This window comes from Anser cygnoides, chromosome Z, assembly GCF_040182565.1.
Source record: "Anser cygnoides isolate HZ-2024a breed goose chromosome Z, Taihu_goose_T2T_genome, whole genome shotgun sequence".
NCBI classification, from domain to species: Eukaryota; Metazoa; Chordata; class Aves; order Anseriformes; family Anatidae; genus Anser; species Anser cygnoides.
In genome coordinates this window covers 78625179-78650132 of record NC_089912.1, presented here as the reverse complement: position 1 = coordinate 78650132, position 24954 = coordinate 78625179, and the positions used below count along the sequence as shown (strand labels likewise).

General features: G+C 40.6%; 1 protein-coding gene across 4 annotated transcripts in view; it reads right to left on the bottom strand.

Moving 5' to 3' along the window:
- Window positions 1-24259, bottom strand: part of AP3B1 (adaptor related protein complex 3 subunit beta 1) — a 165250-nt gene extending 140991 nt beyond the window's left edge. For 2 of the 4 annotated variants that reach the window (XM_066987680.1, XM_066987682.1), the window contains exons 1-3: window positions 24019-24258; window positions 7638-7713; window positions 4298-4372 (exon numbers count right to left, since the gene is read on the bottom strand). In XM_066987680.1, the coding sequence (XP_066843781.1) occupies window positions 4298-4372; window positions 7638-7713; window positions 24019-24149 (282 nt within the window). In that variant the 5' untranslated portion in view covers window positions 24150-24258. Of the gene's footprint in view, window positions 1-4297; window positions 4373-7637; window positions 7714-24018 lie in introns of all 4 variants that reach the window. The other 2 variants (XR_010827451.1, XM_066987681.1) reach the window with 2 other exon arrangements.
- Window positions 24260-24954: the final 695 nt, after the last annotated feature.

The following is a 24954-nucleotide window of genomic DNA, read 5'->3' as shown; positions in this document are numbered from 1 at the left end:
ATCTGAAAGAGAATATAAGTTCCAGCTGAAGTATGGTAACTTATGCTGTTTAACTCGGATTAAAAGAAACGCTTCTGACTATGTCTTGGACAAAAGCAAAGGGTATTAGATCCGCCTTTGCCCGGCTTGAAGCATTCAAAATATGTAGCTAATATAGTCATATTACAAAGGATGCAATGTTCAAAGATTAAGAAAACCTCAATATGAGTTTGGAGGAGGAGGGTATTCAATTTAGTTCACTTTACCCCCTCATGGCCACTACATGTCAAGGAAGCAGGGAAAATATTTTTTACATTGGAGTTGTAAACTGACTATTGGGGCTTATAATGGAAAACTCTGAAAGACCCTCAACTACAGCTGTGCTATAATTACCATCACTATCAGAAGATGTATCTTTGTGCCAGTTCTGGCAAAAAGCATAATATTAAATCACAGAAGGTTACACCACACTAAATTATTTGTTGTTCAGCTCCAGACAAGCAGCAATCAACATTGGCCACAAGAGGCCTATGCACTGAATGACTGCAGGTGTGCAAAGAAAGCCTCCTTTCCCTGAAACCACTCTGTGACTAGAAATGGAAGCCCTTAGAGCTTCGTGACTACACTGTTCTTTTATCATTTACCTTCATTCAATGTTAAAATGCTCCTTTCTGTAAAACTAATCATAACAGGGGCACATTAGGCTTGAGGAACACAGGCAGATTTGTTTAATTAGTTTATCAATATAAGCACGTAAAACTCCATGAGGTATTGACCAAGACCTATTTTTGTTCTATACCACCGATTGTTTATTAGGTCACTTTTTGTATCCTTACCATTCATGACATGATGCACATAATCAAGTTGAGGTCAGTGTGTACTTAAAAAAATTTAAAAAAAATCACAAGGCACTTACGTAAACAATAAGATGCCCTTTGCTTTTCTTAAGGCAAATCAACATGTTCTATTGCTTCTTAACCACCATTTCCCTGTACTAGAGTATTCAGCATTGATTTAAAATTAAAAACAAAACAAAACAAAAAACAAACAACAACAACACAGTAGCCTTTTCTGGTCAGGAAAGTCACTCAGATAAACTGATGTATTTTATGCTACTGCATCATAGCAATTAGTACAGACAGAGTTCCATTAGAATTAAAGATGGGGGGGAAATTTGGCAAAATGATTTCAGAAAACAGTATCAGAATCAATGCACTAAGAATCTGACTTAGCCCATTCCAAGTCATCTCTAGTAACTTCAGAAGCATCCTAAAAACTGAATCACGACACAAGTTACTCAAAACATTGAACTGGTTAGGCCCAAGTGTAGTTACACTGGGACCTAAATTTGTTATCTAACTAACCTTCATAAAGAAGTTACTGAACTGTCTTTTCTAAATGCCCTGATCTCTTTCAACAGTCTCCTCCTCCCAAATGAATGCTAGCACTAAATTGTAGAAAAAATAACTGTAACCACTGCACAGAGGAAGATGTGAATTCATATAATTGTCTTTTTGTTTTAAAATATAACAGAAGAACATAAAATACTAACAGAGAAACGTTTCCAGTAATTAATGTTAGGTTATGTTATAAAACCATCTTCACACACACAAAGTAGCAAAGGGAGACAATAAGGTAGGGGGAAGCAAATAACAGCCTGCCTTAGCTACTCTCCATGACAGGTCCATGTCAGAAGCCACCACCACATCTCCACAAACCCACAGGTGCACAGAGGCACAGCAGCAGGAGGGAACCCAAATTTAGGACTCGGAGGAAGGGACACCGTGTTGTGCCCCTCCCAGGATGTTCTCAGCTCCAGTGTCTAAGTGTGAAACCCATCAAGAGTTAACACCAGAGCACATCTCAGACTGAAGGGTTTTGCTACTTAAGGGTACGGGACCCAGTATAGGATGCAATGTATTTTAGGATTGCATAGGACTTACGGGACACTTTGGGGAGGAAGCAAAGGCATGTAAAGGGAAGGACCTATGTAATTTGGAATCAGTAGAGACGAATGAAAGATAAGCAGATAAAAAGAGACAGTAGCATCTAAACAGTTTTCTGGCTGGCAGCCTTGCTGATCCTGTGCAGGACACAGAAGATCATTCTGTCATATCTTCTTTTTAAATTCCATTTTAAACCATTGTCCTCCATGAGGTATACACACCTTCACATTCAACAGAGAGTATGTGCCAGCAACTGGAGTCACTGGAGCCTCTACCAGCCACTGAAGTAAAGCTGCTGGATGGACTCACACTCCATGTATGTGTATATACACTCCCCCTAGCAGAACTTCACCTTGAAGGGCCAAGCCATTGGTGGTGTTTGCATTCATGCAAGTCCTCTGTGCCAATTTTTGTAGCTGCTGCTGTACACATGTATGTAATGCATATATCTATATATAAAGACAATACACACATGTATGTATGCATGGGCCCACAAAATGAACTTTTTGTTTACGCTCATAATATACACTTCCAGGAGAGGAGAGAAGAATTAGAGCATGTATTCAAATAGTTTTTTTCGAACCTAGTGCTTCAAAACACCATTTGTTACATTTTTCCAAAATTATGATCCTGTACAATAGTAAGTACCTAATCCTATCAAGTGCTTGCTCTGCTGTCCTCAAACTTGTTGAGGACTTGACACTTGTTGGTCACTATACTGTCTGGAACTGCAAAATTACATACATTATTTTCACTTTCGTTTGTCAAGTCAACTACAACTCCTGACACCTCTCCAGAGCTGACAGCGTATGCATAGTACTGGTAGTGAGCATCATAGTAACAGCTATTTATTTATAAAACCCTTGTCCGTACAACTTTCTAATGCAAATGCTGCTTTAGATTTCCTTGAGCCACATGGAAAGCCTGTGGATTTAAACACATCATCGTTGAAGGTAATCAAATTTTTTTTTTTTAATTCCTGAAAATTTTTTTTGAATAAAATCCTAGTCCAAGATAGGACCTTTTCTTGCTTTCCTATAAGGGCAAAAAAAAAAGATACAGAAGCAAGCTACATTGCTCATCAAACACCTGATACTGGGGCAAAGCCAGATAAATATGCTGCTACAATAAAATGCATGGTAAATAGCAGAAAGAAAGCTTTTAGATCTGCTTTTGTTTTTATTTATGTAAGTCCTGAAAACACCTATTAAGTCTCCTTACAATTAATCAAAAATCACATAATTTAGTGTAAGTTGAATAAACTCAGTCAAAGGTCTTGTCTTAAGAAATTAACTCCTATAACAGATGATTTTCACCCAGCTTCTTCACCAGCTGCTCCCATGGAAAAGTTTAATCTTTCTGGAGTCTGCCCCTTTTTCATACAATTCCTCTCATAATTCTTCATACAAAATTAATGATTAAAGGCATAGACCTAAAATACTTTTTAAATAAAGAGTCTACATGTCTTGTAAAGCATATTGTAAGCAACCCAAACATTTGGAATTACATTGCATATTAGTAAAAATTTCTGTACTCAACATGGGACCTATTCCTCTTCCCCTTCTCCCCCCAAGTAGTCATGTTTTTTCAAAAGATTCTAACATTTGAAAGCATCTGTTTTGTAATCTTCTGGGATCACAGGCATTCACGTTAATATGTAATGCATTAGTTTTAAACTACGTTATCAAAAACACCACCATTTAAGGGTTGTGGACAAACACATTATTTTAAACACACTGTATTAGTAACATCACATTTTGTCTAATCACAAATTCCTACAGAGACTTGCTTAATTGAGTTAAAGTGATCTTGCTTTGCAATACAATTGATGAAACACTCCACTTTTTACGACTATACTACAGGAATAGCACAGTGAAAACTTTTTTTTTTAATCTAACCATTTTTTTTTTTTAATCTTGCCTCTCAGCTTTTATCTGCAATAGATATTTCCAAATAATATGTAGCACAATCCCCCAGCCAAACTTTGCAAGTTCCACCACAATTCAAATAGAATATAGTAACTTTTCTTGGCAGGTAATTGTAACCACATGATTCCATAAACTTCTGATCAATCTTCTTTAAAGCAATAAAAACATTTAAACACATACCAGTCAAAAACACATCCCCTTGTGGTTTTGATTTTTTTTTTTTTTTTAATAATGTCAATAGTATTATCCCCTCCCCCCAACCAAATCACAGTGGGTTTCCTTTATTTACACGATTTTTTTTTCCAATTACAGCTTCACAGAAAAGAAATTCTAGTAAAAAGTGCTAGTGAAAAAATACAGTTTATACAGAATTCAGACATAATCTGCTAAAATTTTCATAAACAGATCCTGTGTAAGAGTGTTTTTACTATGCTGTAGGAATACCTCGATATTTTTACTGGCAACATTCTTCACAACAGCAGGAAAGAGCTCAGAAGCATTTTTTCCCTTTGCAATCATCTGGAAAAAAAATAATAGTATTATTTATTAGTGTTTTGGTTTTGCATCTTTGTCTCTCTTTTTTTTTTTTTTTTTTAACTAAAAGAAAGAGACATTTATTCCCGATCAATATTTTTCTGTTAACTACTAGATACTGCAGGATGCCATCCATACAAAGAAACCACCAAATTCAGGCTGGTAATGACTGTAGGGGAGCAGTGGTGGAATCAACACATTAGACTTTACCATACCGGACTGCAAACCAATTTTAATGCTTTAGAAATTAAAATTAATGCTTTCAAAACAAATGAAGATCTTGCTCATTTGAAAAGCCCTACTGAATGTCACTTTGGGAGCTATTATCAAAAAAAAAAAAAAAAGACAGACAAACAGATAGATCAGGAGAAACCGCATAAGATTAAATCCTTTTTCCTCTTCCAGAGATTATTTCGGTGTGCAACAGAAACAAAGAGAAAACGGAAAATCAGGCAGACATCACACTTGAAAAACAAAGTAGGGTTGGTTTCCTTAGGAAGTTAAACATAAAAGGCCTAAAAGTGTTTATGGAGAACAAAAAAGAATGAAAGTAAAAGCATGACCAGTCAACCTACTAGTGTTTGTTTTTAAAGAAAGTTTTTATATTTGATCTCAGAGAAGTCTGAAACTAGGGCACATAGTGAACAACAAAATTGTTCACTCAGTGAAGAGCACCAGTAACAAAAGCCCAGTTCAGCTTCATCCCTTATATGAACGCCTAAAAGAAAAAGTTTTTTTATAAAAAGAAGTACATCAAAAGGAATATAGTACTTCAACAAACACTTCAGCTGCACAGCTCTCTCATCTCTTAGATCTAATTCCAGCAGAATGCCTGCCAATAATTCATATCCACGTTGCAAACCCTGGAAATTTCAGAGGTGTATTACACATCTTCAAGTTAAGGTGCCGCTGCAGACAGACTCACTCAGAACAGTGTCCCCAGCTACAGATGAGCCAGGATACAGTCAGCCAAACATCAAGCTAATTGGAAAGAACAAGAGTTCATCAAGACAATCAAGTATGCATGGATCCAACACAGGAATGTATTTTGCAATGGAGTTGCTGCTTTTTCTAACTGTCTCACATTTCCACCATTGCTTAACATTATACAGCTGATAAAACCTCATATTCCTAACTCACAGGTCTGTTTGTCTCGTAGGTAGAATGAACACATTAAGAGCATGAAGAACTAGTATTCGTGCAACAAAATCAAAAGAAAAAGTGAAACCAGGCAATATCTTGACAGACTTCATGCTTGGAGAAGAAAGGTGAAACAAGAAAGAACATGTCTCAAGTTCAAGCTGTCACTGAGTGGAGCCTTTTGAAAGGCCTTAAGAGCAGTTTGCCACATAACGTTTCATTTTAACTGACTTAATATCTTAAACTATTTTTTTCAGCTGGATTTAAGCACAGGAAATAACTCAAACTAATAAGTAAGCAAACTGCAAACATTTCAAGGGTTTTAAAATAAGAATCTAAACTAAGCATTACTGTCAGGACTGGGGGACAACCTTGTAATAAGAGTAAAATTCATAATGACCAGAGTCAAGCAGAACTCAGTAACAATACGCATTGTATAGAAGTACCATAGAATAGCACATTATCAATCTTCACATCTCGATGCAGCAAAGTTATGCTATCCAGAAATGCACGTGATTCTCAAAGATTTACCTGATAGGCTAAAACCCTACACATTACTTCCATTATTTAACTGACCCACTGTAATATCGCCAGTGTACCATGTAAATTTGTATTTAGATTCTTTTCAAAGAGTATACTTTGACTCACTAAGTCATAATTAGCATAAAGTCATTAGCATTAGTCATGATTAGCATAAACACTCCTTACCCCAGGGAGCACTAAACTTAAACTTACTGGTTTTTCCAAGACCAAGGTCTATCATATCATTTTTGCTGCTATGGCCTGACATTTTCCAGCTGTGTCATCTTGTATACCTGAAGTTCCTGCACAGACAGGAACTTTCATTCTAGAAGAAGCTTTACACATGCCCACAAGTCTGCATGTACTTATGTCCCTACAAAATATAGACACTGTGCATAAGAGGGTGTGATAAACTGTTTTTTGTTTTTTTTTGGAATGAGACAAATGTATGAATTTCTCCGTGGGAAATCAGGCACACAAATTTGTTTCTGCATTTATGCTTTAAAAATTTTCGGGAGCAAAATTCCACTGGCAGACAGATCTGTTTTATTGTAAAGAATCTGTCCCAGGAGAGAATTTGCCAACAACCAGAAGAGGAAGAAGCAGCAAAAAGAACTGTAAGAAACCTTCTCCTGGTACTTTTCTACCACATCTATATGTACCAATAAAAATTCAGCCTCTTGAAAAGAGCAAGAAAGCTATCGGTCTACTAAAAGAGCAAGAAAGCTACCTGTTTGTAAAGCTTTCTCCTTTACCTAAAATTAGTGAAAAAAACTGTTCCCGTAAGACATGTTAAACAATACTCTGACAAGTTCCTTTTTCCTCTAGTAGTAAGGCTAGAGGAAGCCTTTTATCTCTGGAAAACACACCTCCTGCCGGAGAGCTTGCTAAATGTAAGCAAACAACTGCTAATGCAAAGGTGTCTTTGCACTCAGCAAGACCATTATCACCACAGCTACAGGCTTTTTGCTAATCGTGCAAGGTCCCAGTCCTGGCCTGTAAAGATCATTGTTTTGACTTGTTATGTGAACCAGAGGTTGGTACCAGATATCTGTTATGAGGCACAGTTTAAGCACAGGTTAACACCTTGAAAATGTGAAACAAAATGAGAAGAGAGGATCCAGTAATACAAACAATTCACTGACAGCAAGTAAATATATATTGATTACAAATACACAAATATAAATATATATTGATACTTAGTCAAATATATAGGTAACCTGCTCAATTAAAAAAAGCCTAATATAACCTAGAAGTAAAAACAAATGACTTTTTTTTGTACATACACTCCAGCAGATTTCTGTTGCTATCTGACTGCTAAATTAAGACAGCAATTGAATCTTCTCTGAAGGAATCATTTCATATTTAACATTTCACCTCCCTACTGAAAGGGGTTACTTACAAGCATATTGGCAATGTTACACAAAAATTTTAAATAGTATGATCGCATATATTTTCATATAGAAAACACCAAATTAAGGACTCCATAGTAGTTTTTAAAACAGCATTTAGATATTCAAATTCTGACTTGGTAAGGATCTGTAAAGTAGTAACAGTATTCATACCAAAAAACCCACACAACACATACCCCAACAATCCTTTTCATAGCATCCAGCTTTGCAGAATCTTTACTGCTTTCCAGCATTTGTTTTAGGTCTTCATTTCTACGGTAGAAACACAGAAAAGCATTAATTAGAAAAATTAAGAGAAAAAGTCGGAATACCATTTTTTATATTCTTGCATCATTCCAGCAGCTTCAGATAAAGTGCTGCTCCTTCTTGCCCATTTTTTAAATTGTATTTGTTAACATTCTGGCCTAGAACAATGATGTGTTTAGTAAAAGGATCTATCCAATTCCAACACTAAATCAAGCCCATACAACTTTAATAGCCAATCCCTGGCTAGCAGGTTGAAGTCTTGAAGCAACAGCAGAGTTCAGTTTGAACCAATGATTCATTCACTCCCCATCACCCCCTCCTGCACAGCAAGAGTCAGATGCAATAGCTTGAGGTTGACGTTTGTGTTAAAATATAGCATCAATTTAATGTTAACCACTGAAAAAAAAACAATAGCAAGTTTCAGGATGGTCTGAATTCCAATAAGAATCAAGCACGCAACCTTATTTTTACATGTGCTTTTTCAGATTTTAAATTGCCATTCACTCCCTTCAGAATGAAAATCCTCAGATCAGTAGTATATCTATTCTACATCGTATAAGATTAAGACAGCCACATTGTTAGACACATATAAATCCAAGTACTTTTTACAGCCAAAGCAAGATTCTGGCATGAAAACATTAACTTGATAAGGATGTTCTCTCACAGATACAGCTCTAACACAAACCCTAACCTTGTCTGGTTTTTTGAATGCAAAGAAATCACAGTCTATTAATGTAGGTTAGCTGCATTTATAGATGCTGAGAATTTACGAAAGTTTATTTGAAGAAATAACCTTCTGTGATTCCTAGATAGCTTGGTTTGGAAAAAAAAAAAAAAAAAAGATCATGCAGTTCCCCTAGATGAAACAACTGCAAAATTCCAAAGACCTCTGAAAATTTTCCAAGACTACAAACCCTCTGAGCTCTGACAGTGAAAAGCAACATGGAAATCCAGAGACTGGACTTTAAAAGCAGATATGAAAGTTTAAATATACACTAATTTATCACTCATAATTTGAGATAGAGAGGAAAAGGCAGTTTAGATCAAAAAAAAAGAATTAGTTAGTAAACAAAATTTTGTCATCTGTTCCTTCACTAACCACTAAACTGCATATTTCCTACATGCAAAGAATAGAGATGATTTTTCTCATATTCTCAGACCCAGTACTGCAACTATTCCCTGCATCCCGATGAGAAATCCACATCACTTTTACACTTCAGTACACATTCACAATTATAAGAGCCACAGTCAAAGGAAAAAAAAAAATTGTTTCCCTATTAAGCCAAAAGAAAGACATGCAAAAAAAAACAAACCCACACAACAGAAAGTAGATACCTACAGGCAACTTCCAAGTGAGATCTAGCTGCTTTTTCAGAAACTAGTGTTTTATGAAATGCTTTAGCAACAGATATGACCTGTTTTAAGTACTGGCTCCACTTAACAGCTTAAATATTTAAACATTATATTTAAAAGAAAAAAGTGGAAGTATTTTCTTGCCTGCTTCAGCATCATTTCCCAAATATCACTGGGAACCCCTCCTATTTTCCCTGCTTGACACATAGCAATCTACTGCTGTCAGTTATTCCTGGAAGTGTTCAAAGAACTGTCAGTCAGTCCACTACTGGTGCTTTTTTTTTTTTAGTTATTTGTTTCTGTCCTTTACATTATACGTCCTACCCAACTTTGTTCTGTAGTTTTGCATCCTGTTGAAGTCAGTTTATTTTGTTTATAGTTGCCCTTCTCATCCAGTGCAAGTAGTAACATCCAGTGTACCATGGATGTTGATGTTATAAGTTGAATGAAAGAACGTTGACATGAAAAAATAGAAATATGTCAAAAAAATTCCCAAGAGAAAGTATGCAGACAATGATTTGACTTTGAAAATCAACTAGGAAAAAAAATGGAGGAAGTTACACAGGACAGGATTCAAGTACATGTTGAAAACTAGCTGACTGAAGCTGGGAATGACTAAAGCAGACAGCATTTACAGGATGAGTATGAGTTACTACTGCAACAAATAAAGATGACAAAAGGTAAATTTAAGACACGAAGACAAAAGAAAAGTACTTGATGAAATGTACTTAAAACTGCTTAAAGAATATTTTCTAACATATTTCAAATAAAAATATTTTCAAGTGTTAATAGGAAAGAAAATCAGAAATTAAAACATGAATACCTGCCAACATTGCTTTTCTAAGACCAAAGCAGCAGGGAAAAAAATAAAAAAGCAAGTTCTTGATGAATCCATTTGGAAATTAGTTTCTAAGTAACTGATGATTTGTTTTAAACTCTAACACAAATTGTAATCTGGGTTTAGCAAGCATTAGATACTTACAGAGTAAAATATTGTTCCATATATTCATAATCATCAGCAGCAGCAAGCCGTTTTTCTTCTACACTTACATATGGTTTCACTGTAACTTTGAGGTTTCCCCCTTTAAAAGCAGATTTAATAGTACAAGAAACCTCAATTATTTTACCCAGCACTGTAGAATTTTGTTCCATCCTTTAAAGTACAGTGTTTAAAAAAAGACCACTGCACTCAACCAAGCTTGCCTGCTGAGATTGAAGTCTACTCAGAAAAGAAAATCTTATAATCTTACTATGTAACAGGATACCCACTCCCTTGCTGTTTTAACTTCTAGAAACAAATATCCTATGTAGATTTCAAAGGTCACTTCCCTCCAAAAACAACTCTTATCAGCAGCCTCTAACAAGAGTAAAGGCAAATACATTTCAGTCTTTCATAGTATAATTTATTGTACACTTCCACAATATTTTTATCTTCTGAATAGTAAGAAGACTCAAGGGAATTCTCCCCCCCTCCCCCCCCCCAAAAAAAACAACTTCACAGTGTCATTCGTGTTTCTATACTCATTAATTCCTCTGAAGTGACAGTTCTTCAGCACACAACATTAGACAAATAATGCCTTTATCACTTATATGTCTACCTGCCTGAAACTCATGAAAGCACAGGAAACTGTCCCGCTACATCAATACTTTCGCCTCTCCCTGCTAAAACTTTGAGGGTGATTTTAGCCTACAGAGTTACATACACATTGCAGGTAACTGACATATAAACTCCATTACCTCATCAGCAAAATCAGGTTTAAAGTAGCCTAATCTGATAGTTATGGATGATACTTAACTATTCTCAGCAGGACAGTATTCATCCCAACAAGAGGTGCAAATAAAAAAATTTCATGGAAAATATACTGCCTGTGAGCACATTTTCCATCCTGACAGTAAGAAGGGGTGAAACTGCTTTCTCTCATTGTGCTTTTCCCCCAGTCAAGGAACAAAAAAACAGGAATCTTACCTGCCTGACAACTGCTGCATCGAAGAATGTAATGAGGTTTCCCATAGTTATAGTTAAACATCTCTACCTGTATAATACATCCCCACTGTCCTAAGAAACTGCATAGTTTTTAAAGCACCAGTATGTGGCTTTAATTAGAAACACAATATCCATATACAACTTGAACACTCTATGAAACACACTTATTATTTGTACATCACCTGCCAAAAAAAAAAAAGGCTGTAAGCCTTTTTTTCAGTTAATATTAACACACTAATGATCTGATATTCGGCTACCTTTGTAATCTTTACCACCACAAAGTTCTACTCCTCAATATAATGATTTGACCAGAGATTAAAAGAGAGTATGTTAAGTAGAAGATGATTTCTAATTTTCTTCTAAAGTTTTTACATTTTGTGACTAGCCTTTAAGATCATTTGTCTTCCCACCTCAAAGCACTGTTTTTTGTTTTGTTTTTATGTCTTGGCAACATTTTTGGATGTGACAGGACTATAAATATGAAAGGGTCTATGATAGATCTACAGGTTAGTACTAATCTTCTAGATGCTACTCCAAGAAAGAAAACAGAAAGTTCTTAATCTCTTTCATGATCACTTTATTCACTTATGTGTAAAAAAAAAAATCACCCCCATATGCCAAAATAAAAGCCCAGAAACCTAGAACTCAGCATTTGAGACAACATGCTGTTGAATTATATTAACAGCCTGGATCTTACGCCAGAAGCTGAGCAACAGAGCAGGATGTGGAACACAGCTGTAAAGGAACCTGACCATTATTCTCCATTTCAATTAACCACCAACAGCAACTGAAGAACAACTAAAAAATAGGTCATGTTCTTGTCAGTGCACACTTGGTCACAAAAACTGGCCTCTTGCCTAGATCAAAACTTGGATCTCAGTTTCTGCTGAACAACTCTACCCATCTCTACCAAAACAAACACAAAAAAATGCCAAAAAGGGTAGGTATACGTACATCGTTAAGGTTTAAATCAGCTATGACAGTGATAAATCTAGGCCTCTCCCTCTGTTTCTGTCTTCTTATAAGAAAAGCTCTAAGTGCAGTAATTATTTCATCTACAGCAAAATACTAAACCATGACCTGCTACAAATAACCTGCCACTGCACCTACTTATTCCAAACAATTACTATTAAGAGAACATTTAGTCACACTGTTAAGACATACTTTTATTGCATCTCCTGTTCTCTTTTAGTAACACCATAATAAAAAACACATACATTGTTATTAATTGCTGCATTTCTAACATAAACAGTTACTGAAAGAAGTTACCCACAAACGTTAAGGTTTTCCTCATTAAAAAGCAGAAATTTCATAAATATCAAAACCAGCAACTGAAACCCAACTGGCAAGAAAAAAACACCAATGATTCTTCATCTACAAAAATCTTTACTCATTAAAATTTATCTGCCTGTGTTTTTATGAAATAATAATTTAATTATGATTCTCCATTCCATATGTATGCCCCAATAAGCTAGGATCTGTTTTATCACCTCTGAATACAGGAAAAGAACTTTATTTAAAGAACTCATGGTCAGATACAGGCTCTTCATTTGCAATGAGAGCACTAGATTACTGCATAGGTAAGATACAAGAAATATCAAACAAATCCACAGCACGGAAGGAAGCAAACTTCACTATTTTTAATCCCACGGAACCACCTGTTACAGAATGAGAACAGAAGTTACAGATGTCCCATTTAAAAAGTTTTAACAACGCATTTTGTGTTTTAAGTTCTACAACTGCAACATACGTTCACCTACACATCAACCACATTGTTCTTACATTCAGTCTTCAGGAAACCTCAGTCTGGATTACATATTTTCAACTACATTATACTGACTTTTTTGATTTTATTTTACCTGCAGCCTCATAACAAAATGTTCCAACATGAAGTTCAAAATACTATAAATGTTACCAGGTTTGAAACACGAAATCCAGACTGACAGCACAAATTAACTGTCTTTGGCATTTCTGTAGTAATGAAGTCCGATGGAAGATTTCACACACACCAAAAATCAACTTTTTACAGTTTAGAGGAGCTGCAAAATCCTTAAAATAAATTGGCTTAATCTAGCTCAGACAATTGCATAAACTCTACAAAACTGAATTTAACACTTAAAGAGAAATGCAAATTTATTTTGGAGCTGTATAACATGGAAGCTAAAACAGCAGCAAACACATGTTGTGATTTGAGTTTATTTTGCTGTTGATTTGGATTCTTCCTCTAGCAGGAAATTAAGAAATTCACATTTCACTGTGAGCATTTTGTTCTATACCACAAACTGTTTGAATGACATCTTGTGGTGCTATTCAGTATTGCTATCTTCTTTCATTACAACACTATTTATATTTATTATTGTTAATTCATAACACCACCTTAGAATTCAACTATTATTTAAAGGTGGACAATTCATGTGTACTGTGGTTTAGAGAGAAGTGATGAGATCAGATGTCTCCTGTCTTCTTTTAAGCCACAACTAACTTATTTTTCAATCTGAAAAGCAAGGATACTGCTCAAAAAGTGAACTTTGTAGTTTTAAAAAGCAGACAGAGATACAAGAAAAACAGAATAACTACAATATCTGAGAGACACAGAGAAGAACAAGACAGGTTATAGTTAAACCACCAAGAAAATTAACTCATTTAATGATTGCTGTGCCACCATTCTCAAAGCACTTGCAATCTGGACAGTTTTGGTACAGCCTCCTCCTTCTCAGTACGCGAACATACAGAAAAGCATGAAGTTAACACTGGATAAAGCATCTTTCCAGCTCACTTCTGTCAAACTATGCTGCTACCTGACCTATGCTTGAGCAACCTAGAGCATGAACATCTGAAAGGTGCTGCTGCCATGAACATCAATGTAAATAACCTACACTTTAAAATCTCTGCCCAGACAGCAGCTAATATGACAAAGTAGTTTGAAAGATCTTCTGGAGAGGACTATGATTTAATCTAAAGTTATCTGTTGACACTGCAGTAGTTAAAAGACCCTACTTCACACAGTCACAAGAAAGGTTGCTTCCTGTCGTCCTTTCAGACGATCAAGCAACACCACTGTGTACAACCTCTTCTGATAGTGCCAACACCCCCAACACCACAGTAGTTTCTGAAAGAGAAAAATCATCCTTTGTGGCACCTGACCTGTTGCCACTTAAACAGCTGTGTCCATTTACAGCCTGTCTTGAACAGACGAGTGGTCAGAATATGCAGACATCTGTAGATCACTTAGAAGTATTGACAGATATAAAGGGATTATAAGAGAAAGAGGAGCAGTACCAGAAAATTATGAGGCTTCCTTTAAAGATACCAAAAAGGTGGTGCTGTCACTGCCAGAATCTACAACAGTGTTAACATATTCATAGATATATGCTAACATTTCAGAAACACTGCTTAAGAGCATTAAAGTGTACTGCCATTTATCTTCTACCAGAATGCCAGAAATATTTAAATGACAAAAGAATTCTGGTTTTCTCAAATTAAGAAAACTACTAGGAAGAAGAAGGGACCAGGCAAAGATAATCCTCAGAAAAGCAGAGCTAAGACAATTGTGAATTTTTTTGCCAACCTTACATTGTAACATTACAAAAGACATTTTAATGCCATTCATAACGCAGATCGTAGCAACTGTCTACAACAAATATATGACATAAGCATAATAAATACGCAGCAGCCACAGTGAAGACCTTAAACTAACATCTTTCTGAAAAGATATGAAAGCTTCAAAAAAAATTTTATGACTGCATTACAGAGAATCACAGCAAATCAACAGTTCATCGCTTGCATCCTCATATGTGCCAAGTGCGTGGCAATAAGAAAACATTCACTGCGTCTCACTTTCCATCAGATCTAGCCAATTTCAGCTCGAGAAGTGCTCTGCCATACTATGCTCCTGTTCATATACTGCATTTAGATCCTGTTGTGGTACCAACTACATGGACCAGATTTTATCTTGTAGAGTCATCATTTCACCCAAACCATTCATCTTCGCTGGCTTGTACATCCTAGTGAAGCTGGCATACCACCATACGAGTGGGCAGAGTGCCATCTTAACAGATGGGGAAAGAAAGCAGACTTGCCAATGAGCTACAGTATGCATCAAGTTTGAATATTAGGGCTGGACTCTCCTCCAAGAATTTCATAAATGGCAGTCTATACAAGCTTTCCATGACTGGTTGAACAGGATATGCCAAGGCAAAACTAAATCAATTTAAGACTCCAAGAACATCTCTGGCAGCTGTTGAAAGCAAGTTTTTAGCTCTGATGAATTTGGAAAAGTCTTCTGCACAGAGAATTGGGGAATGAGTATCTTAATGAAATCACCACCTTAGATCAGCTCTCAGCAAAACAAGCTTGCAAATCTCAGCAGAAAAAAATGGGTTTGCAGTCCTGCCGAGTTTCCTGATGAATAGCTCCACAGAATGCTTAAGCCAGATCTGCAGGAAAAACTCTAATAAATTACAAATGTATTTTGCTTGGCAGGAATATAGTTTAAAGATGCAAATCAGTAAAGTTGAAAATGCTTGTTATAAATTTTGCCATCTGTTTCAATACTATACTTATCACTACCTGCTGATGTTACTCATACAGTTCACCTGAAAGTTTTTTACATTTGATTTAGATACAGCAACAAAAAATTCTGTCATTTAATTCTTATCATCTCCAAGAACAAAACATTACTATATTTTAATATTACAAGTAAATAACTTTCTTTTTTAAAAAGTGATTAATATACATGAGAGTCCTCCATCTTCCTGGAATTAACAATAATAGCTGCAGCCTAGCACATGCAACTAATGTGGCTTCTATGTTACTTATTCTTTCTAGTTTTCCTTTAAAACTGAAAAGTGGTTAGACATTTCATGCCCCTACACGGAGCAATGGTAGGCAATGTAACCATAAAAACTGACCCCATTAACTTAAGTGATCTGCATAAAAATGCATCTGGATGAGAGTGGGGAGCAGTGGGTATTGTCTTCCTGGACTCCACGAAGAAATCTGACACTGTCCCCCATAAGATCCTCCTAGGGAAGCTGCTGAAGCATGGGCTGGATGAGCAGACAGTGTGGTGGATCAAAACCTGGTTGAACAGCTGGGCCTAGAGGGTAGTGCTCAGTGGTGCAAAGTCTGGTTGGAGGCCAGGAACGAGCAGCGTACCCCAGGGGTCAACACTGGGTCCAGTCCTGTTTAACATCTTCAGTAATGAGCTGGACAGTGGGGTAGAGTGCACCCTCAGTACATTTGTGGATGACATGAAACCAGGGAGAGTAGCTAATTCACCAGAAGGCTGTACTGCCATCCAGAGGGACCTCAACATGCCGGAGAGGTGGGCTGACAAGAATTCCATGAAGTTCAACAAGTGCAGAGGGCTGCCTTTGGGGAGGAACAACCCCAGGCACCAGGACAGGCTGGGGGCCACCCATCTGGAGAGCAGCTCTGCAGGAACAGACCTGTGGTTGCTGGTGAGCACCAAGCTGAACATGAGCCAGAGATGTGCCCTTGCTGCAAAGAAGAATGGTATTCTTGGCTGCATTAGGCAAAGTATCACCAGCAGGTCAAGAGAGGCGATCCCACCCCTCTGCTCAGGGCTGGTGAGGCTGCACCTGAGTGCTGTGTCCAGTTCTGGGCCCCTAATATAAGACAGACCTGGACATACTGAAAGAGTCCAGAAGACCACCAAGATGATCAAGGAATTGAAGCACCTCTCCTATAAGGTGAGGCTGAGAGAGCTGAGCCTGCTCAGCCTGGAGAAGAGGAGGTTCAGGGAGGGTCTTGCTCATGTATGCAAATACCCGAAGGGGTGGTGCAAAGAGGATGGAACCAGGGTCTTTTCAGTGATGTCCAGTGACAGGACAAGAGGCAACGGGCACAAACCAGAATCACACAATGGGCAGGGTTGGAAGGGGCCTCTGAAGATCATCTGGTCCAAACCCCCTGCCAAGCAGGATCACCTAGAGCACATGGCACAGGATGGTATCCAGGCAGGTTTTGAACATCTCCAGAGAAGGAGACTCCACAGCCTCTCTGGGCAACCTGTGCCAGTGCTCTGTCACCTTCACAGCACAGAAGTGCCCTCTCATATTCAGCCAGAACCTCCTGTGCTTCAGTTTGTGCCCGTTGCCTCTTGTCCTGTCGCTGGGCACAACTGAAAAGAGACTGGCTCCATCCTCTCAACACCCTCCCCTCAGATATTTATACACATTGATGAGGTCTCCCCTCAGCCTTCTCTTTTCCGGGCTAAACAGGCCCAGCTGTCTCAGCCTGTCCTCGTACGACAGGTGCTACGGTCCTCTCATCATCTTCTTAGCCCTCCTCTGGACTCGCTCCAGTAGCTCCATGTCCCTCTTGCACTGGGGATCCCAGAACTGGACACAATACTCCAGGTGTGGCCTCACCAGGGCTGAGTAGAGGGGGAGGATCACTTCCCTTGACCTGCTGGCAACACTCTTCCGAATGCAGCCCAGGATACTGTTGGCCTTCGTGGCCACAAGGGCACAGTGCTGGCTCACGGTCAGCCTGCTGTCCACCAGGACTCCCAGGTCTCTCTCTGCAGAGCTGCTCTCCAGCAGGCCAGCCTCCAGCCTGTACTGGTGCTTGGGGTTATTCCTCCCTAAGTGCAGGACCCTGCACTTGCCCTTGTTGAACTTCATGAGGTTCCTCTCCGTCCTACCCTCCAGCCTGTCGAAGTCCCTCTGAAAGGCAGCACAGCCCTCTGGGGTATCAGCCACTCCTCCGAGCTTTGTGTGGTCAGAAAACTTGCTGAGGGTGCACTCTGTCCCTTCATCCAGTTCATTGATGAATAAGGTGAAAAACACTGGACCCAGTACTGACCCCTGGGGGCCACTGCTGGCTACAGGCCTCCAACTAGGTTCTGCACCTCGAAGCACAACCCCTCTAAGCTCTGTCATCCAGTCAATTGCCAGTCCAACTCACCATCCACTCATCTACGCCACACCTCCTGAGCTTACCTATGAGGATGTTGTGGGAGACAGTGTCAAAAGCCTTGCTGAAGTCAAGGTAGACACAGCCACCGCTCTCCCCAATCTACCCAGCCAATCATTCCATCGTGAAAGGCTCTCAGATTGATTAAGAACGATTTCCCCTCGGGGAATGCATGCTGACTACTCCTGATCACCTTCTTTTCCTCCACATGATTAGAGATGACCTCCAGGATGAGCTGTTCCATCACCTGTCCAGGGATGGAGGCGAGGCTGACTGGCCTGTAGTTTCCTGAGTCCTCCTTCTTGTCCTTTTTGAAGACTGGCGTGACATTGGCTTTCTTCCAGACCTCAGGCACCTCCCCTGTTCTCCACAACCTTTCAAAGATGTTGGAGAGTAGCCTAGCAACAGCATCAGCAAGCCCTCTCAGCACCCGTGGGTGCACTCCATCGGGTCCCATGGATTTGTGGATGTCAAGTTTGTTTAAATCATCTCTGACTCCATCCTCTTCAACCAAGGGAATGTCCTCCTTTCTCCAGACTTCCTCTCTTGTCTCCAGGGCCCAAGATTCCTGAGGGCTGATCTTAGCAGTAAAAATTGAAGCAAAAAAGACATTCAGCAACTCTGCCTTCTATATCCTTTGTCACCAGGGCATCCTCCCCATTCAGCAGCAAGCCAACATTTTCCCGTCTTCCATTTTCTACTGATGTATTTGAAGAAGCCCTTCTTGTTGTCCTTGACATTCCTTGTCAGAACACAGGAGGTTCTCCCTGAACACCAGGTAGCATTTCTGTGCTGTGAAGGAGACAAAGCACTGGCAGAGGTGGCCCAGACAGTTGTGGAGCCACCCTCTTTGCAGTTACTCAGAAGACAACAGGACATGGTCCTGGGCAACCTGCTATGTGTGTCCCTGCTTGAGCAAGGGTTGGACCAGATGGCCTCCAGAGGTTCTTTCCATCCTTAATCATTCTGTGAAACTCTCTCTCCATGCTACAGATATAATTTTGACAGTCTTCCACTTAGAAAGTTCTTACTTCATTGCTTCCACTAATCCAGGGCATGGAAAAAACAGCCTGTGGTCCACAGATTGGATTCAGCTTGTCTATATTGTTTACCTCTCAGCAATTTCCTCCTCCTACTGAACAGCCCTGTTCTGGGCAAAGACGTGACTGCAGAACATTTCCATTATTCTAGTGGCCCACAACCTGATGCTTTTTCTTTCTAAGAAACGCAGAACATATGAATGTAAGCACATCTGGAGCACTTATAGAGACCTGTGCCTGAAACACAACCTGTTCACAGACAGATTACCTACCAGGACACATGAATAAATTCCAAAAATGTAATTATACAAGCTCTGTAAAGGGAATAACATACATGTTAGTTCATATGATCAATACAGGGGAAGGAGAGATGAAAGAAATAGCCATCTCTAGTCACGCTATGGGACCTGTTCAGCACAAAAAGATTCTAAGTTTAGACTGACTCATCTCAGGTACATAAAATCTTTTAACTATTCGGTTACTGAGATATTCAAAAGAATGAGCACAAAGACGACAATTCCACCATCAGCACACAGACCCATTTCTTATTTATTTTTAATGATCTAAGTAACCAAAAGGTTGGTCTTGTGTTTTTTGTTGTTGTTTGGTCAGTTGTTTTTTGTTGTTCTTTTGCCTTTTTTTTTTTTTAAGCAACACATAAATATAACATCCTGTTTGGTATGTACTGTCTCTTTAGTTAGGTTTCAATACTCTGAGTAATGACTAGCCCCAGCCTGATATTTGTTGTGAGACTTCTCATTCAAGAAGTTTCCATTTAGCCATAACCATCAGGAAAACAGTTCCTTATGTACATACTATACTTAATCACAGAATCACAGAATCATCTAGGATGGAAGAGACCTCTAAGATCACCGAGTCCAACCTCTGTCCTAACACTAACAAGTCCTACACTAAACCATATCACTAAGGGCTACATCTAAACGTCTTTTAAAGATCTCCAGGGATGGTGACTCAACCACCTCCCTGGGCAGCCCATTCCAATCCCTAACAACCCTTTCGGTAAAGAAGTTCTTCCTAACATCCAACCTAAACCTCCCCTGGCGCAACTTTAGCCCATTCCCCCTCGTCCTGTCACCAGGCACGTGGGAGAATAGACCAACACCCACCTCGCTACAGCCTCCTTTAAGGTACCTGTAGAGAGCGATGAGGTCTCCCCTGAGCCTCCTCTTCTCCAGGCTGAACAATCCCAGCTCCCTCAGCCGCTCCTCGTAAGACTTGTTCTCCTGACCCCTCACCAGCTTCGTTGCCCTTCTCTGGACTCTCTCGAGCACCTCCATGTCCTCCTTGTAGCGAGGGGCCCAAAACTGAACACAGTACTCGAGGTGCGGCCTCACCAGAGCTGAGTACAGGGGGACAATCACCTCCCTAGACCTGCTGGCCACACTGCTTCTTATACAAGCCAGGATGCTGTTGGCCTTCTTGACCACCCGAGCACACTGCTGGCTCATATTCAGCTGCCTATCAACCAGTACTCCCAGGTCCTCCTCTGCCAGGCAGCTTTCCCCTCATCCAGATCATCGATAAAGATATTAAAGAGGACCGGCCCCAGTACCGAGCCCTGGGGGACTCCACTAGTGACCGGCCTCCAACTGGATTTGACTCCATTCGCCACAACTCTTTGGGCCCAGCTATCCAGCCAGTTTTTAACCCAACAAAGCGTATGCCAGTCCAAGCCCCCAGCAGCCAGTTTCTTGAGGAGAATGTTGTGGGAAACGGTGTCAAAAGCCTTACTGAAGTCAAGGTAGACCACATCCACAGCCTTTCCCTCATCCACCAAGCGCGTCACTTGGTCATAGAAGGAGATCAGGGTCAAGCAGGACCTGCCTTTCATAAACCCATGCTGACTGGGCCTGATCGCCTGCTTGCCCTGCAAGTGCCGCGTGATGACCCTCAAGATAATCTGCTCCATGAGCTTCCCTGGCACTGAGGTCAAACTAACAGGCCTATAGTTCCCCGCATCTACCCTCCGACCCTTCTTGTAGATGGGCGTCACGTTTGCTAGCCGCCAGTCGACTGGGACCTCCCCTGATAGCCAGGACTGCCGAAATAATGATAATCTTTATAACAGAGTTTAGCAAAAAAATACATCTTTCCTCACTTTTTTGTCCTGAACATTTACGTGGTTACCTGAATGATGCAAACAAGAGTTTTGTTTTGACAACCTTTTTTTTTTTCATTGCACTGGATACATACAATGTATTAAATAGTGAGAAACATATTTGCACATGGCACATGCAACCTCTTGCTACTTGGCTGTGGCAAGGTAACTATTTCAATGAACTATTTCATCCTTACTAATCTTCCCACTGTCAAACCTTCCACTTACTCAGATTCAAGATGTCTTCACAATAGAACTTTCAAGGCCCTGAAATATTTTCAATGTTGACACTGTGTCCCAATCAAACCACAGCACTAGCATTTTGAGAAAACACTACATTTGTTAAATGAAGATTCTATTCGTAATTAAAAACTAATGAACAAATCCTAGAATTGCTAAAATTTAAAAAGTCAGCTTTAGCAGAAGAGTGAAAAATGTGGGCATTTGACACCAAAGTATGCTCAGAACTTTTATGTGGTAAGTACTTCAGCTGTGCACTTCTACTGAACAGACAAAAAGACGACATTTAGGACAAATAGTTTATATTAGGTCAACTTCAGACTTCAGATTTAAGACTACTGATATTCATTCGTGCATCTTTGAGAAACTTGTCATACACCCTTCTATACTCTGTAAGACTAAAGACAGCACAACCCTATAAACAACTTGTTTTTTTCAGAAGCATTATACTTTAGCTTGCTTTCACTTCAAGACAAATACATGAAGACAGAAAACAAAAAAGCCTATATTCTTTGTTGGTTTTAAGTGTTTATGATAGTCTCGACAGTAACACTCTAACCATGTGACATTGTTCAGATTAATTTGCAACAGGCAAATTTGGGTCTCTGGTCAAACAATTATTCTAGGGACAGCCATACATTACATGCCCCTCTGTCTAACGACAATTTCTCCTTCCCCAGCAACCAAGAAGCTCACAAAGTACTGAAACACCACGGTACGGAACATAGGCACATCTAAGATCAAATACAGCAGTGTTGAGTGCCAGCCAAGAGAGAGCAGCAAACGTGAAGAGCCCCAAGAGTAACTTGATTTTCACTAGAGGAATATCCTACTACATCTATCCTTGAAAATGCAAGACACAGACACACATCTTGCACTCCTCTGTGCACACACTAGAGAGGGTCCAGATCTGACCAGTTTAAAGAACACGAACCAAGAAGACACCATGTCTTCAACACGGGCTACAGGCACTGTCCTGAGAAGGTTTCCATTTCAGCTCGAGGTGTAAGAAATTTTGTTTGCTTCTCAGTAAGGAGTTTGGGGCCTATTAGGAGAGCTTTCCTGCAGTGTCCATTTCTCAAAATCTCTTACACAGATTAGGATTTTACCACATAGTTTCAAATCAGGGCAAACTTCCTGTTTTAACAAGGACTTGTTTGTCAGCTGCAAAGACCACTGAGATCAAAATCAGCTTTCTCCTCAAGCCCCTTCTTCAGGGATCTTCTCTCCCCTCCTTTAAGTAAAGAAGCAAGCCTGGAACACAAATTAAAAAGGCACACACATATCACAAGCTACTCAGCTACTCTGGTTCTTCCATATTCAGAAAGTCATACACGAACACGTACACACAAAGCCTCAGGACCCCAGAGCTGTATTTCTGCAACCATTGGACAGCCTCAGGTAGAATTACTTAATTTGTTCCCACAGCTGCGGAAACATTGACAAATATACTTAGCCTGCAAAACAGTCTGAAATCTAGGATGAAATGAGTTTATATATAGAATTACAGCCACGATCAAGGATCAGGGGTACTCTCCTCTGCAGAAAAGTGTAAGAAGAACGATGGTTAAAAAATAAAGCACAAAGTTGTTTCCACAGAAAGGAACAACAAAAGCAGGGCGCAAGCAACATAAGTCAGATACAAACACAAGTCATTAGGGCATCCATGCTAGATCATTGAAAGTTTTAATTGGAACAGAATGAAAAAGCAAAAGATGTAGAGGAATCGCAGATGAAGAGAAGTATGACTTGTATGGAAAACTGAGGAGGCCTATCAGCTGCTGTCTCAAGGAGACAAGCATGAGAATCACAGCAGCTTCGCCTTGTTGTGATTTACTTCAGTGTGGCATAAAAATAAACACATCAGTCGAGGTTTCTAAGCACGGATGCTCTCTTTGCGCAGAACAATCAAACTAAAGAACAGATGATTGATTTCCTGATGTACACGAGACCTTAGTTTATGGTCCTTTTTACTGGTCGCTCTAGGAATAGATTTCCGATTTGCTGTAGGATACCATTCCAGCTTGGCAAGCCTCTTGATCCTTCCCAGAGGCATTTTTTGTCGCTTCAGGTCCCTTTTCCTTTAAGGAGCTAAAGGTTTTCGGTGTCGGTGCACTTTAGACTGTTTCCTTTCTTTTTCTTTTTTTTTTTTTCTCCTTCCCCCTGCCTATTTCCTCATTTTGACTTCTGACCAAGAGCCGGACCGTGTTAACTCCCTCCCATTTCACACCAGCCACCTCGTCACGGCCAACCACGTCCCCAGCTCCCACAGACAAACTTCCGAGCGCTTCTTAAGACCCACGGGAAACAAAACGAAACTTGCGCCAACGCGGCTGGCTAGCAAAACTGATAAAAAGCTTCTTTATGGAAAAAAAAAAAAATTCAACCCCGCCCCCCCCCCCCAAAAAAAAAAAAAAAGCTCCACAGCCCCGGGCACACGCCAAACGCCGCCACACGAACTTCGCCGCGGCGCGACGAGGCGCTGAGGCCCGCTCCCCTCCCCTCCCCTCCCCTCCCTCACCCCCATCCCCTCCCCGCCGCCCGAGCCCGGCCCGGAAACGCGGCCCGGGGAGGCCCGGCCGCCCCTCACCGCCCGACCCCGCTGCCGGTCCCGCCCCCGTCCCCTTCCTTACTTCTTGGTGTCGCTGCTGAAGAGCCCGAAGGCCGCGGGCACCGAAGGGGCCGTGGTGGGCGCCGCCTCCTGAGCCAGCTCGGGCGCCGCCTCGCCGGCCTGCTCGCCGTAGCTGTGCCCGTTACCGGACATGTCGCCGCTCGCTGCCCGCTCCGACAAACTTACCGGCACGGCACGGCACGGCACACACCCCCCGCCAAGCACCGGGCACGGGGCGGGAGGGCCACGTGACGGGGGGGGGGGGGGGGGGGGACGGGACTCGGTCCGCCCCGCCCCGCCCCGCCCCGCCCCGCCCCGCCCCGCCCCGCCCCGCCCCGCCCCGCCGCCCGGAGGTGCCGTCGCCGCGGCAACGCGGCCCGGCCGTGAGGCGGGTGTTGTAACGGCCGGGCTGACCGGCCCCTGCCGTGCCTGGGCGGGAAGGAAAGTTAAAAGATGTCCAAGCACAAAAAAATCTCCAAAATTGTCCAAACACTCCAAAAAAAAAAAAAAATCCAAAAGATGTCCAAACACAAACCTTAAGCACGCCGCTGCCCGGCCCCCTGGCCTCTGCTGGGCACAGGCCGTTTTATTTTTGTGTAGCCAGAATACTAACGTGGCCCCTACACGTAGCAAAAGCAACTCTTGTTGCGTGTAGTAACCAATATTATAAATTAACCAGCTTGGTACTAATTAGTCATACACACTGACTGCGCTGCAAGTCTGCTCCAGGTTGCTAAATATTCAACAAGTTAAAAGTTAAGTCCTATCAATTCCACCACTAGAAAGGAGGAAAGAAAAGAGAAACAGTCCCAGGGTATCTCATCTGATAGCAAGGTGGCTCCAGTCCCAGCGTTAACAACACTTGCCGTTCCAGGAGCGATGACGCAGCCTACATTCACAGCAGCAACTTACATATACGAGCCCATGGAACATAAAAGGATGACTAGAAGTCATACGA